Source organism: Phymastichus coffea, unplaced genomic scaffold (genome assembly GCF_024137745.1).
Source record: "Phymastichus coffea isolate CEN01 unplaced genomic scaffold, Cenicafe_Pcof_1.1 PCOF00045, whole genome shotgun sequence".
NCBI lineage: Eukaryota > Metazoa > Arthropoda > Insecta > Hymenoptera > Eulophidae > Phymastichus > Phymastichus coffea.
Genome location: NW_026706856.1, coordinates 897464 through 913889, shown reverse-complemented (window position 1 = coordinate 913889; position 16426 = coordinate 897464). Strand labels below are relative to the sequence as shown.

Sequence of the window (16426 nt, the reverse complement as noted above, 5' to 3'; positions counted from 1 at the left end):
CTTGTTAGTATAGTATTACATAGTTGCACCGTTGCACTTTTTTGTGGCTATCCTGCTAAAAAATTATGTTTAATAATAGTGATAAATATTAATGTAGAATAATAATAATAGAATAAGTAGAGTTGAAAAGATCGATAAAATAAGTTTTCCATGTGATAAATTGTAAAATTCAAATATATGAAATATAAATGTTTTGTAGATAAACTAACTTTCCGATTACAAACTGTAACTTTAATGTTTTAAAAATATGTGTTTACATTAAATAAAATATCTAGTAATAAGTCCAATAACTATTTCTACGAATATAATAAATTAATTTGAATTTTCAACTCTAAAAGATCTTAGTATTTAAAGTTTATTGTTTATAATATAAATTATGAATAAGATTACACATCAATATTTTAGGAAATAATATTATTTGACAATTTTTTCTATGATTATTTATTTGAAATTATGAAATAATTTTCGTACTGACCTTAAACTCTAGTTGATAATTCATTTAGTATTTAATGTTGATAATTATGAAATCATGAAAATGATATAATCGTATCATATATTTCATGATGTATTGAAGTATTTCAATTCGTTCGCAAATATTTTGATTTATGAAAGGCTTATAAATAGATATAAAAAAATTAAAATGGTAGCCAAGCGCACGAGGTGCACTAGACGTGTAATAGTATTAATAAAGATGCAACTTTTATTAAAATAGAGGTGAACTAACATTCATATAAGAATATTAGATTACAAAAAAGAAATATATTATATAAATGCTTTATTTACACTGCCCGTCAATCACTTTTGCCATGCTTACCTCAAAATTAGGCAAACTTGAAAGTTTTGTATCTCGGTCGGAAATCATCGTATCACAAAAAACAGCAGGGCATTTTAAAGGTAATTGCAAAAGCTTCCATTTAAGACGTGCAGAGACTTAAAAATGAAAATATGTGTTTTTTACAGTAAAAAAACTGATTAAAAAAATTTCAATTTTTTTAACCTCGACTTAAATCAATGCCAATTTAGAACCAGGCGGTGGAGGGCAAATCGACCAGAGGGGTTCGGAGGGTAATGTCTTTCCCTTTAAAATTAGCCCCCGCGGGGTTCTATCCGATGTTTTTTAACCGAGTTACGGCGTTTTTTGTAAAAAAATAACCATTTTTTTCAATCCTCAATTACTTCGACTTGCGTACGTTTTGGAAAAAAAATTCCAAGGAGAAAAAAGTTTCATTTTGTGCCCAAAAATACGAAAATAAAGTCAAAATAAAGAAATAGAGAAAAAAATTTTTTTCGATTTTTTAGCGCATTAAAAAAATAAAGGAATTTAACTTTTTTTTTACGCTTAGTTTTAGTTTTTTTATGATTTACTACGTCTCTAGACATTTTAAAACGAAGTTAAAAAATTTAAGTCGAGGTTAAAAAAATTGAAATTTTTTTAATCAGTTTTTTTACTGTAAAAAACACATATTTTCATTTTTAAGTCTCTGCACGTCTTAAATGGAAGCTTTTGCAATTACCTTTAAAATGCCCTTCTGTTTTTTGTGATACGATGATTTCCGACCGATATACAAAACTTTCAAGTTTGCCTAATTTTGAGGTAAGCATGGCAAAAGTGATTGACGGATAGTGTACCTTTTTCGAAGTGGAATAAAATACAATTTTTTTGACTTATGAAATATATATGTATCTGCAATTTACCCAAGTAAACCTTGAACAAGAAATGAAGCATTATTATAAAATGTTGTTATTTTCCCTATAATATACATATTTGTTGAGCAAGTCTATTTATGTATAATCGAATATTGTGTCAATTAAAACTCACTCGAATAGTCCTTTGAAAAATTGAAAACATGTGAAAGTTAGATTACGTCATATTTTTTACAATCAACATAATTGGCATAACCTATAAAAATAAGAAGCTTCTATTTCCGTAGAAAAAGTGATGAATGTCATATTAAAACATTTTAGTGGTGATCTTATTGACTAAGATATGATCATGCGATATACTGTTATGTGGCAGCAAATAAACGTGTGTACGTAGTTTCGAGTTAAGATTTTAGTAGTAAAAATTCATTTTATCATAGTTGATATGGATCACTTTAAAGATAATGAAAGCAAAAAAATTGGCTGCAGCGTTACTGTTTCAACACTTATTTTATGAAACAAGTAGCGAGTAAATCGTTTTGTAAAAGAAAAATTTATGTTTTGGAATTTTTCTGATTATTTTCCGTTACTAATCGATAATCTAATATTTGAATGTGTAAGATTGAAATAAATCTAAAAATGTCGCAATCTTTATTAAAAAAATAGAACACGCAGTTTTCGATATAATAAATTATAAATTTTGATTACGTAAAACTGCTTTACTAATATACACTGTAATATGTGTTTTGTAAACAAATTCACCATTGAACCAAGTAACTTATATTAAATATGTTAATCAATATGACAAGAAATGAAAAAGAAGATAAGAGTGCGCAAAGCGCGTCTGATGTCACTAGTTTTAACGAAACATACAAAATTTTGATATAAGCACGTAAGCCTTATATTCTCAACTTAAAATTATCAATTTATCATTTTTTAAATTAAATACAAAAGTATAGAATCACAACTTTGTACAACATCATTTGATTATTAATAAAATGCCAATTACTCGTTCAAATTTTGATGGCAGCTTCTTTATCATACAATAATTTATCCAAAAAAATATGTTTTTTTATGTAATTTCATGCCAATTCCCGCAAAAAATATCAAACCACTGTAAAACAGATTGTATGTATTTTTCTATCTTTTTTCAAGTCAATTACTAAAATTATATCTATTCGTTTGTAGGACATTGTATGGGGAACAAATCCATAATTCTCTCCCAGTTATAATAAAAATAGCTAACGGCAAGAACCATGATAGCAAAGAATGCGGGCATAAAAAACTGAATAAACTTCAGGTTAGCTTCATTGACGCAATAACGTCTTGTTGCAGCAGCAGCGCAAAGTAAATATGCCTCGACGTCGAATTCAGCGCGAACTGGAAATGCTTCTTTTTCCTCAGGACTGTAAAGTTTTATTAAATCAAACATCTTTCGTCGATTCACATTCACTGCCCGTGTAGTCATTGGTTCGAAATCTGATAACAGTTTACGCACACGTCTGTGTTCGGCAAGTATTCTATAAAAATAATCAATATTTTTGAAATCAAATAAGAAAATGTAACCAAAAATTTTAATATTTATCGAATATACATCTAATGAATGATTATGATATGTAGTAATACTCACCTAGGTTCTTGTCGAAATATGTAAAGTATCGTGTCACAAATGAAAGAGGGTAACCATTCAAAAAATATTACAATAAACCAATGTAAGATCCTTGAAGAACTAATGCCTCTTATATGGAAACTAGGATACTGGAATTTCCGACTAGCTCGACCACCTTTGCGAATCATCTCGCCCCAGGAACAATCGATAGTAGAAGCATTGTAAAATACAGGTTCTGTTGCTATGTGTTTGCCCCTGTAAGAAACGAAAATCTAAGCATTAGTTTAATAAAAAAAAACTCTTATTAATAGAACTTAATAATAAAAAGAAATAAAATTGACTGAATAAGTTTCTAAATTTTGTTCTCTCAATATCGTTGGACGAAAATGTTATTTGATTTATGTATTTTTACATTTTTGGAGAACAGTAATTTACAAAATACTTTAATACTATTAATTAGATATGCCATTAATGTAATTTACCATTTTAAACCTTTATTTTAAGGTTATATTCAGTCTCACAATTTCATCAATTTAAAAATTTAATATTAGTAAAATTATTTTGATTTTGTCGTGTTAAAATATTTTATTTTGTTTCTTGCATATTGACATTTTTTGAATAAGACTCTATAAATAAGATGTCAAACATAGTCATTTTTCGAATATATATATATTGTTGTGTGTGTATGTGTATGATAATTCACAATAACATATTGCATATATAATACTGAAAACTAAGTATAAAAGTCAAATCATCATCCACAATATTTCAACGCAGATAACTAAGCGTAATCATAGATAGAGATGAGGAAGGTTTACTTGGATATACAAAAATATAATAATTATTGGTATTGGTATACATTTTAAACTTTTTTAAAGATAATGCACCATAAGATTGTTTACATTAATAGTAAATATTAATTAAAGGGATCAAATTATTTCTATTGAAATATAAATGATACATGAAATATCATTATTTCAGTTCATTGATACGGATCTTGCAGAAATACAACTTTTAAACAATTGAAAGATATTATGTTAGCAAGAAATAGTGAACAGGCCACGAAATTCGTAGCCATCTTTTTATAAATGAAAACATCGTTTACCGAAAGCGACAAAGATGAGCACTAAAAGTCGTTTACAGTGTCAGTTATACCAGTGCAGTAACTGTTTTTATTGTGTGAAAATGACTCGAGAGAAGCAAAACGACCGGTATCCCAGCGGGATGTATGGAAACTCAATATTTGAAGTTAACTTGAGTACAATAAAACATCTCCCATGTATTGTCGTAATATTTTCTTACGATAAAAAACGTATTTTCTTGTGTGAAACATAAAGAGCTATTCACGCGTAATGATATATTATTAATATAATATACCAATCACAGAGTATCAAAAGAAATAAAACTAATCAGTTAATTAAATAACAGTTAAGTATATGGGCGACATCCGTGTGACATTTAATAAACCAAAATTGTGCTTTCACATTAAAAATACTATTAGATATCTACAGACACGTAAAATATTCGGTTAATTGATATACTTAGAATATATTAGCTAATATACTAATAGTTAAAATTTATATGATACAAAGTGATTATTATTATTTATACGTTAATCTTGCTTGCAAAATCATGATTTTATGATTTTATGAGAGATAAGATCCTTACGCACAATAAATATCAAGCATGTAAAAAAAAATTTTTCGTAACACAGCAAAACATATCTTAAAAGGAAATACCATAAGTAGGTAGTGCTCAAACTCGAAAGTAGAAGATTTTTGTTGAAAACTCTGATGCCAGAACGAAGTGTAACATCGCGAGTCGACTTTAAAGTGTTCGACAGTTTGTCGGCTTAACTCGTACTGTAAAAGTACAAGATCTCACAATCTTTTTGCGTGTGATGTCAAAGTTTATGGATCCTAAAATAGCATATATAGCAAATTGAATAACAATAGTCATTCAATGATTTTAAATAAAACTTTTATTTAATTCTTTGTAATATCTTTGTAAAATCGACAGTCTACTTTTAAAGTACTGATTGAAATTCAAATTCTTCAGTTTGATGAAATGTTTATCGAATTAACTGTTTTATAGATGTAGTTATTTGTTTAAAAGAGCTGTACAGAGCTAAATAATAACTATCAACAGAAATTCTTGAGAACGAAACGTACAATACTAAATAAATCAAATTTCAGGTATAAAACAGTTGATTTGCTTCAATTGGCTATTGCCGCTCTACTCGGCTTCAGTAAATCATGTAGCATTTGGAATAACACTACTCGATTCGCAGGCGCAAAACTTCTTTCAGCTCTCCCATACGAGGCACTTTCACCGCAACTATACCGCAACACTTTATTTCTGTGTCGGACAGCAAAATTTTCCACGGCAACCAGATCCAATGCTTGGTTGCGTCCTTCTCGTTGCCTCGATTATGCAATTAAAATATTATCCGTATAAGTATGAATGGTTACCATTTGAAGTTTTGTAGACCCTAGCTTCCCCTTTTTTATAATTCAATATTGTAAGTTTTCTAATGGCTATGAGCATTGAGAAAATTATGCTTGTTCATCATGATCACAGATGATATTGCTATTTGCTTTATTCGTCGACAGTTTTACATTAGATTGTAAAGATCATTAACTTTTTATTAGAAGTGAAAATTTCACGATAATAAAAACATACTGTTATGTTTGTGCAATCATTTATCACACGTGTTGTTAATTTTCTAACAAAACCGATACTGTGTATAATTCAGATTTCCCTAGTTAAATATTCGAGTAAGAGATCTGATTTTCTTTAACCTTCTCTTAATATAGTTATGACCACAGTTTATTAAAAAAATTTTTAACACAAAACTCATAAAGAGATATTAGTGTTTCTTTTTGTGCTGCATAAAATCGTTTACATTGAAAATTTTATACTTTGAGTAGAAAAATAATTTATAACTTACGCATGAATAATATTTATATACTTCATTAATCTTAGTGCAACGAAGGAAGAAATAAATTTTGTTTGCATTGTGTATTACAAAATTTCCGTCTCATTAAAAAATTTTGATTCAAATTGACCTGATATGGCATTGATATTTTGCAAAGGAGTCATAACAGGCCAAGAACTTGGCGAAGGTCTTTCCTGCAAGTTATAAATAGCTTTTACTTTGAAAATAATTCAAAAATTCTTTCATGAGATCGAAAGATTTTTTATCAATTGACTATGAAGATCTGTATTGATTTTTTGAATTTTTTCATAAAATTAAAATACATACATAATATTAAAGAACTCCAATTTGCGAATCATGAAAATAGTGACGGTCGCGAAAAATATATTTACGTAATGACTTTTTCATAAATTTATATTCTAGAATGAATTTGAATGTAATGTCATTATGCATTAATAATTTAAAAAAATAAGGGGTAAAAGAATAGACCGGAAATTACTTCTAAACGTACGTGGCGCTAAAAGCTCGGAAACTGCAGACTCAGCCTTGCATACAGAATTTGCTTTGCGATGTAGCAACGTGACATTAATGCGTGACATAAATTTTAATGTTTTTTTTAAATGTAATGATAACTCTCATCTTTTCAAAAGGAAGCATAATGTAACATACTGCAGTACTGTATATCCGGCAATTTATGGATCAAACTTTTTTCGCAGTAGAATGTTTTTCGGCACAATTTTATTTCTTCTTCGGAGCAAAAAATAACAAAACAAATAATAAAAAGTATTCAATACTGACATTTTATCCAGTTCCCAAGCAGCGCCGATAAAAGTGTTTATCACAATATCCATCGGAGCGATTTGTACGGGTAAATCAGCTCGACCGTACATGTGACCTGCTCCAACCATCAATGCTGTAGCCCCTCGCAATTTTTCCACATAACCAGGCATAGGGTCTCGATGTGCTGGGCCTATTGGTGGTAATCGTACAACTACTAACGGCAAGTCACCAGGATAATCAGGATCACCTTCTAATGATTTCTCATTCATCTGGTCGCTTACGAGGCTGTATAGATCATTATATGACGTTAGTAAGATGTGCGTACACTAAATTTTTTCTTTGAGAAATGGGAAACAATGACAAAATAATTCTTATTAATTTCCTATATAAGTTATTCCATTATTTCATCGAACCTATTTATTATAATATTATATATTGTCCATGTTAATAGTAAGGACATATAGAAAAAATAAGTAATGTCTAATCCTTTTATGTCTTTTTCTGAACGCGATACTGTTGTAATAGTAAATTTTTCAATTGATTCTTTTACGATCAATTTACTCCTTCATGAGCTATACAGATAGGTCTTCCAAGTATGACAAATATTAGCCTACAGTAAATAAGTTTGTTATGTAAATTAAGACTGACTGATTTTCAACTACATCTATGCCGTGCTGAACATATTTCTACTACGGTGGTATGATCATCAGCCTAAAAATAAAACTTTAATAATTGATTTTATCTAACAATTCTCACAACTATTATGTTATAGTTTGTATAGATGATAATTATATGTTTTCATGATTGCTTTGCGAATGTTTGGACAGTATTGTCTACAAAACATCACGTTTACTTTCTTGGTTACGAAATAATTTTTTTCACACTCTAACCTTAAAATCACACCTCCGCCGCATATTTTCAACTACGTGCTGAAAAAGTAAATTGTGAACTGATACGAAAGTGCTTTATTTTCAGAATGCTTTGCAGCACTCACCCTTGATTTGCCCCACAAACTCGCATTTCGTAAATGAACTTTTTATAAAAAACAACCTCAATTTATGGATCACTATATCCATCAAGAAAAACATCCAAATAGAATATCAATTAACGGTAATCCATGATTAGCACAGTACTTTGCAGTAAATAAGAAAAATATTATTTATGATCATACAGCGCAAAAAAAGCATCGGTCACGTGATTAGATTCATGTTTCACCACTGTTCAAAGTAAAACAAGGTTTAAAAGAGACAATAATGACAGGTGCAGTTATATGAAAGTAAGTTTATAAGAAAAGAAATAATATAAGCCTATTTCGCGCCTGACCTGAAAAGATCGCCGATAACAACGACTGCTCGCAACTTGGGCAGCTTGCGACAGTAAGCGAGCAGTTTTTCGGATGATCCACCTGTGTGAAAGACCAAACTAACATTTGCCATTGATTCATGATCCTCTTCACGAACTCCAAGGTTATTGTAGACGAGGTTACCCTCGTAACATACGACCCTTGACATTGCATTTGGACGTTCCTGACGTAGGCGTTCGAACCTGCAAGTTTCCAGTTGAGCATTTAGTTCGTGCCACACTGTAACCGTTTACACTTAAATATTTTACGAAATACAAGTTGCGCTTCTTTCGCAAAAACTGTTTCACTCAACTCTTTCATCATATCTCTTGTAGAAAACATACTTACAGGTTGTTATTTAAGATATTTGAGTTGATCAATACCAAATAATAAACAGGATTGAAACATTTGAAATAACTTTATTCTTAATTATATGTAAGATTTGGATGCATTTTTAATGTATTAAGAAATATCCATTTCAATGAAAAAGTCGAGTGAGTGTTTGAAGGTAAGATTAGTCAATTATATATTTTCAAAACGTTACCTTTAAAAAATAATGATTAATTTATCAAAGTGGAAAAATCTCTGTAAAGTTAAGTAATTTTCGAAATTTTTTGTCATACATTTTACACATTTCATGAGAAAATAGATTTTCTCAATTGATTTATTTTCCATGCTAATTTCTTTTAATTAATTACGTACAAATTAAATACATTCGTTTAATCCTTGATAAATATCCAAAATACCACATTTACTTAAATTAAACTATAGATTTGTATATATTTTGAAATTCAATAATCAATTTAATATTCAAAAATCCAATAATACATGTTATTTCAGTGTAAATTATTTTATTTTCTTATCACGTACGTTGAAGAAAAGTACTATTGAAACTGGTAATTTATATTGTAGAACGAATGGATAATAAAAGAAGTACAGAGTTTATTTTTTGCTATGGTTTTATTATTTTGATAAAAAAATATAAATAATAAAACATGCCTGGTCATTATGACGATACATAGTATAACAAGTAAAAGTCTAGACGACAAATAAAACAGTATGACAAGTAGATATGACAAAAACAAAATATTTCAGAAAGTTACTTTACAGGTCAATTTTCACCAAATGAAAGATTGACCAGAACAACAATGAATATGTAGTATTCTGCATCTCTTTAGTTAACGTTTCACAATATAAAAGTGTTAAATTTTTCATACTCGTAATACTGAAGATTGAAAAATATAATATGTTAATATCTAGGATTTAATGTGATCACCACGACAAACCGTGTTATGCCGGGATCCTTTCATCAAATTATTGTATTAATGGCAGAAATGAGCATGTTGAATAATATTAGATTGATCCAATCGCTCGAGCGATTCTAACATTATATCTAACGAAGACGTAGCAGGTGAATTTGATGTATCTCTTTTAAATCAGGTTGGTAACTTTCCTTTTTTATAACAGCATCCAGAAGCTACTGTCAAGTATCATTATTTCATACTGTCATTGGTTACAACTGATGGAGCTATTTTAATTACTATCAGTAAGAGAATATCTAAATGACTATAAGAAACGCGTAAAGCACTGCAACGCGAGAGCACAAATTTCGCCATGAAAACAACACGTTTACTTGTGTGCACATGACACGTGCTATCGTTTGTGTTTCGCGCTGTCTCGCTTATACGCCACCACGGTACCAACAAATCATTGCAGCTGAGCCGTGGGAAAGTCTAACTTAACGCGATATACATATTGATAAAAAAATCAGTAACAAGCGCTTTGGAAATCAATATAAAAAAGAAACAATGGACTATAGATGGAATACAGAGGCGGAGCTATTATAGCATACCCGGCTGAGTTCCAAATCTTCTTGTGAACGCGATCGGTTTGAGTTAGGCCTTCCCTTGACCTTAGTACCGCATGGATTTTTACGTGAGGAAAACATCGCAATAGTTTCTCGAGCAAATTATGCCCGAGTTCACTGGTCACTCCAGTCAGGAGGATCTCCTGTTCACCGTACCACTCGCGGAGAGACATCATGGACAACTGAGATAGCCAACCCAAAAGATCCGTGCCCGAGTCATAACACACGTATATGCACACACGCACTCCCAGGCCTCTCACTTCCAGCCAGAAGAATAAAAAAAGTAGTGGGGTCTACAGCCGAGCACGCGGCTTGCCAGTTAACTTTCATTTGGGCCTGTATTTTACTTTTCTCGCTGGAGCAACCAGTTGGTCAATCTCTATACTCTCCAGCGCTATACTTATAAAAACTTGCTCGATCAATATATACGTTACAGAGTTTTGATTTGTCAACAATTTGTTTCAATACAAGGAAAACATTGTTTTCGAAAGAGCATCGCAAAACGTATTGATCAAGAAAAAATTTTGGATTTAAAATTATTCAGACAAGTCAATAAAAATCCAATTCCTTCTTGGCAATTTCTGACATTTTAAAATAAGCGCAAATAGATTTTTTGTCATTGGATATAATGTCGAATCACCATAACCTATTACTTAAGGATGTTAACTCGTTATTTAAGGATTACTCGTGTGAATTTACTTACAAATGAATTATAGTAATGTCTGCTATTACTCACAATACTCGCACTCATTTTCGGCGGGGCATCATGGGCGCGTCATTCCACTATCGAAGATCATCGAAAGGTCAGCCGTGTGATACATCTTATGGTAATCAAGTGGAATTGCATTATGACGCTTTGCTAAATCGGAATTATTAATATATAATCAATAAAATGCCGAAATCCATGAACATCGTCATAAAAATAATAATTCATATCCAATGACATGATCTTTTACTTGTCAATTCATAACTAATTTTCTTTTACGTAAAAATGACACTCTACAGCTAGTTTTCAACTCATATAACCTTGAAGAATAAGCACGTGGCAATAATATTGCGAAGACCAGTGGGTAATCATCATAAGCAAAAGGTGCGTAGGCTAAACAACCTGTTGGTCAACTTTAGGATACGCACACAAGCATAAATAAGCGCGCGTATAAGTAAACTTTCATTCGCTGCTCTCTTACATAGCATACTTGAGATTCTTACATGGTTTTTGTTTGGTTGCGTGCTCCGCTACTGCGGCTGCTCCCGTTTGACGCGATCTCGCGTTACGTCAGTCAAGTTTTTACGAGTCCAATGAAATAGTACATTACATAACTAGTGCGGCAAAGTAGTTTCTGGTCACGTGTGAGATTTACGCCCAAGTGAAATGAAGCTGACGAGACAATGGCGATGAGAATCTTTTTTCCGAACATGTTAGGTATACGGTATTTTTCAAAACAACTTGAAACACGAATTTGAGAACACGTTTTTCGCCGCGCGTGCTGCAAAGTCGTACTTTCTGCACGGTGTGTTGAAAAGCTTACGAAACGAGCCGCTCGCTCAAGAAGGATTAAGGAAGTAGGGTATCATAAGTTAGCCTTATGCGCGATGGATATTTCAAGACCGGTATTTTTTGCTGCAATTATTCCAACACTTGCAACAACCACTAGCTAGCTCTTTTTTAGTTTAGTTCTGCTGTTACAACGCTTACAAGTGGTCGCTCACGCCGTTACTATTGCAAAACGATAATCACGTGAGTGCGTTTTTTTTTTATTTTTATTAGAAATCGTTGACTACAAAATATCATTTGACTAAGCTTTAGTTTCCTGTTATTACTTGATAGTTGAAGCAGTTGATGTTACCTATGCTATGACTAGTAAGTCCAATGCGTCATCACTAATTGATATAGTTAACATGGGTATCTATTATCACTTTCAGAAAAATATAAACTACTATATTTCTACAATTAATTCTTGAAATACGTTACTAACGTTTGAGAAGTAGTATAGTATAATAAAATAGCGATAGCCATTAATGAAAAATATCAGGAAAATCAGGCACATTTTATTTACTTGTGAGACTGGTGTTCTTAAAAATATATATTAAAAAGTCTAGTATTGAGATTTTTATAAATTATATTTCACGAATAATTTTTTCCCTGATACCTCTGCACAAAAAACTACCCACTTTCACTCGTTCTTTTTTCTCTTCCACACAAAATATTTAAAAAGTCATTATTAATATCTTAAAGTTTTTTATATTACCTGCCAACCCCATCAACGATAAAAAATATGAATAATAAAAGCTTTTGCTTATTATTGCAGCTTATTAATCGCTATTTCAATATATATTTTGTTTAATTGAAGATTGCTTAATACCCCTAAATAAGAATAAAAGATTTTACTCGGTTTCATTGAATTACTAGTTTATGGATAAATCGAAAGAATTTCCACTAATGTTTAAAACGCAATCGAGGAGCTGTAGCGCATGCATTATTTACATTCCAATTGCAATGCTGAAATTTTAAAATTGATCGAATAATACTACTACTAGAGGGAGAGAGAGGAGGGAAAGAGAAAGAGAGAGTCGTCCCTGGAGCAGAGTGTCGACGCCTTGGAAGTCTGCACCTTAAAGGTTAGCTGCATTTGCATGTAAACGAGATTCGAGAGATGGTAGAGCGTCGCTTGCGCGCTCGGGAGTTGAGTTTCGATTTGCATTGGGAGCTTTCGTTAAGGCGCGCGACAGACGAATGCCGATTTCCCAAGGAAACATGAGTTGACGCTGATATAGGTCAATGCAACGCAGAGACTCGCGGAACTTTGCGTGTCCATGAAAGTCAAGGAAACCCCTTGCCATAACAACCAGCGTGTCAGAAGCATGTATCTCTCATTTCTCTTTGTGCCATTGAACTCATTAATAATTATTCACCGGCTCGACTTATTCTAATTGAATAGTAATTAAAATTATTCGTGCCGCGAAAGTGATACCGCAAATAATTTTGTTAAAATAATTTAACTTCCTTGAAGTAATTAAATTGAATGTAAAAATTCTTCTATCGGATACTATTTATATTATTTATTTTATCATTAATCATCGGTTATTATCGAATTCATCTTGAACAACGATATAATCTAAAAAATAATACGTTTCCTATTACCGATAAGTAAAGGCTTTCTCTGGAATATCTGGAAGTTTTTGGTACGAGCTGAAGACGAGTGTTGTAATGAGTTTCGTCGGAAAGACTTTCCGTACCTGTTAGAAGCAGTGAATTTCGAGATTTTTCCTCATAAAAGTCAAGAATAAGCAGCATTAGAGCGATTTTATGTTTGGAATGTGGAGATGATAATTGTCGCAAAATAAAAGTATCAGATTAACAATACTATACAATTCATTTATTAATTCAAGTCCAAAGCATCAAAATAAACTGTCGAATAAATTCACTTTTTTATTTATACTGCTTTCTTGAGTTGGAAATCAAATTTAACATCTCCTTTCGACTTTGAGCATTAAAAATGTTACATCTTGCCTTCATCAATATTCATCGTTCAATCGTACTATTTATGTACAATAAGAAGAAAAAATGCCTAAAATACGAAGATAATATTTAACACATGGTGAAATCAATAAATAAGTTGAAGTTGTGAATTTCATTTAGAGAATAAAGTTTAAGGTATCCTTGATTTTCGATGCGAATTATCCACCTTACGTCATCACGAAATGACTATTTTCAAAGAGCAACGTTACTTAGATTATTTCTTTTGAAAGTCACTGTACGTTTGTAGCTTTGGCACACGTTTACATTCGAATTTACAATCACTCGGTCTGACACTCTACCTATCAATTTTATAACGTGATCTAACAGTTATGCAAGAAAATTGCACCTACAGCTATAATTAATAACATGGGAAATACGATTTAAGCAAGGCAATTTATAATTATAAAACGAGTAATATGACTTTACCTTTCAAATGCAACTACAGCTATGGAAAAAATTACCAATAAATCAATTGATCATCGTAGAATCTAAATTATTATTAAAGAGCGTTGCGAAAACAAAGAAACAATTGAAATTTTTTTTTTTAAAGTTCACTTTTGATTCGATATATGCTCCTCGATGTATTGATATCTTAATGTTTCATGTTCTTTATTCAAAAAAATGTTAACTGTAGTATTTTGCGAAAGCTTTAAAAAACAGCATTCAAAATTCTGTATTTGCCATACTGCGCGTAAAGTAGTGATTGCGACTATACGCGCGCGCGCGTGCACGCACGCACACACATAATATATAAGTAGAACATTGGAGATTCAACGCTGGAGTTCTAATGTTGAAGCTGTAACGCTGCAACGTTGCGAGCCTTACGCTATAATTCCAATGCTGTTATTGCAACGTTACATTTTCCTCGGAGCGTTATTGCTTTTTTAAATTTTTGAAACAACTTTCGTTACGCCCGTAATCTAACGATAAAGCTAACTCATTTTTCTCTTCATCGAAGATGTTTGAGTGAATGTCAGTTTTTATCTGTAAAGTTTCACTGTGACTGCACAGAAGGATGATTGTCAATTTCAATCCGTCATAAATACTTATTTCAATCACTTTGCTTAATATTTATTTTTTTCAATTTAATTCAAACATCATAGAATAAATTAATATAACGAATAATAAAAAGTTAAGATTTCTCATAAGTTAAAATACTCTATAGTGAAATAAATAAGTAAAAATCAACTTTATGATTTATATGCAATATCCAAATCCAATATTTCAATATAACTTGCGTAACGTCGTATGTGTGTTACTTATTGTTAAATAAATATTTTAAACAGTATCGAGTAGAACAATCATGAGTGTAAAAATAATGAAAACTAGAATATCTCTGCACTTTAGAGAGACCGAAAAGCTTTTTCCTGTAATACGAGGGTAGGATAAACATGCAATTTTTTTTTGCGCCTACGTGACTAGAAAAGGTTACTCCAACCTCATGGTTCATCCATATGACTATATACATTCCAGAAACTAAACTATGATGAATTAAACTATTATAAAACGTTATTGTTCCCATTGTTATATAAAGCAGATCGACATTGTCAAAAAAAATTCACCGTTTGAAACATTAATCATTATCTAACATTACTAGCTACTGAGTTCATTAAATAAAGAAATGATCTCATGCGTAAGTGGATGAACGCAGCTTGGTGGAAATGAAGTTTCGCGCGGTAGCAGCGACGCTTGGCGACGGCGACGTCATGGAAATGTATTCGTGCGAGCTCTTGCACGCGTATTTCGGAATCGTGCACGTGATTATGGCGAGTAGGGTAGAGATTCGTATAACGTTGGCTCGCATGTACACTTGCATTTTCCAGCGCTACCGCCTGTGGTACGTACGTATATGTCACAGCTCCACTGCAGATTATTGATGATACAAGGGGCTATTTATATGTATATCCTGCTTATGCACAGCTACATGTATAAGCTGCCTGCTGCTACTACTGCACTGTAAACTTTCAAGTGACGTTTCCAGATCCTCAATTTGCCTGCTCTTATTTGTCACTTCGTTGCGCTTACAAACTCACTCTTATAACTAGTTCTACATACTTAAATTTAAATGCTGCCCTCATTTTTATGGCTTGAAAGAAATAAATAAGTTGCAGTGAAAAATCCAATATGCCGTTGCTCGGATTAAAGTTATTTCTGTAAGAAATAGCAAATAACTAATTATATAGCGGTTTATGCAACATTCGGTACTGTTGCTGGATGGAAATTTTTGCTATTGACTATTTGAGACTTCTTAAAAAGATTAGATGACTTTCTTAAACTTATACATTGTAATAAAACCAACGCAATCATCACAATTTGAAAATTCAAGCCACGCTTACTACCATTATGTTCATTTTTATTCAGCCAGATATTTAAAGTTTTTGATTTTCTTACTAAATGAAAAGCTCATTGAAGCAGGAAGCAGCGCTTACTCGAAGAAATTGAAGACGTCGCCTTAATATCCGGACCAACGAAGTGCTCACACTTCAACATCAATTGTCAGTTCCTTGGCGCTGGTATAAAATCCTCAGAAATACATTCCTCTGAGGTTTAGTTTATATGGACGATATTTTGTAGATTCGTCTTCGTTCTTTTGTAATATTTTATACGCGTTAATTGATGTTCAAGTGCAGTGAATATAATAACAGTAATATTTTATATTTCAATATTATATTAAACTTCAAAGTATTAATATATGATATTGAAATATCTTTATAATTTTGTTAGTTAAT

The 16426-nt window shown here is 31.5% G+C and overlaps 1 protein-coding gene across 1 annotated transcript; it reads right to left on the bottom strand.

The window, feature by feature from the left end:
• Positions 1-2670: 2670 nt before the first annotated feature.
• On the bottom strand, positions 2671-10350 carry LOC131664815 (putative fatty acyl-CoA reductase CG5065). The gene is made up of 5 exons (XM_058936207.1): positions 10163-10350; positions 8292-8513; positions 6987-7253; positions 3272-3505; positions 2671-3161 (listed from the first exon to the last, which is right to left on the bottom strand). The coding sequence occupies exons 1-5, from the start codon at positions 10348-10350 to the stop codon at positions 2816-2818; spliced, it is 1257 nt and encodes a 418-aa protein (XP_058792190.1). The 3' UTR covers positions 2671-2815.
• Positions 10351-16426: the final 6076 nt, after the last annotated feature.

Excerpts from the sequence above, each read along its gene's own strand:
- LOC131664815 (XM_058936207.1), bottom strand. The coding sequence starts at position 10,350 with ATGTCTCTCCGCGAGTGGTACGGTGAACAGGAGATCCTCCTGACTGGA. Across the intron at positions 7,254-8,291 it reads GTTATCGGCGATCTTTTCAG|CCTCGTAAGCGACCAGATGA; the intron begins GTCAGGCGCGAA and ends TGATCTATACAG. Across the intron at positions 3,506-6,986 it reads GCTTGGGAACTGGATAAAAT|GGGCAAACACATAGCAACAG; the intron begins GTCAGTATTGAA and ends CGTTTCTTACAG.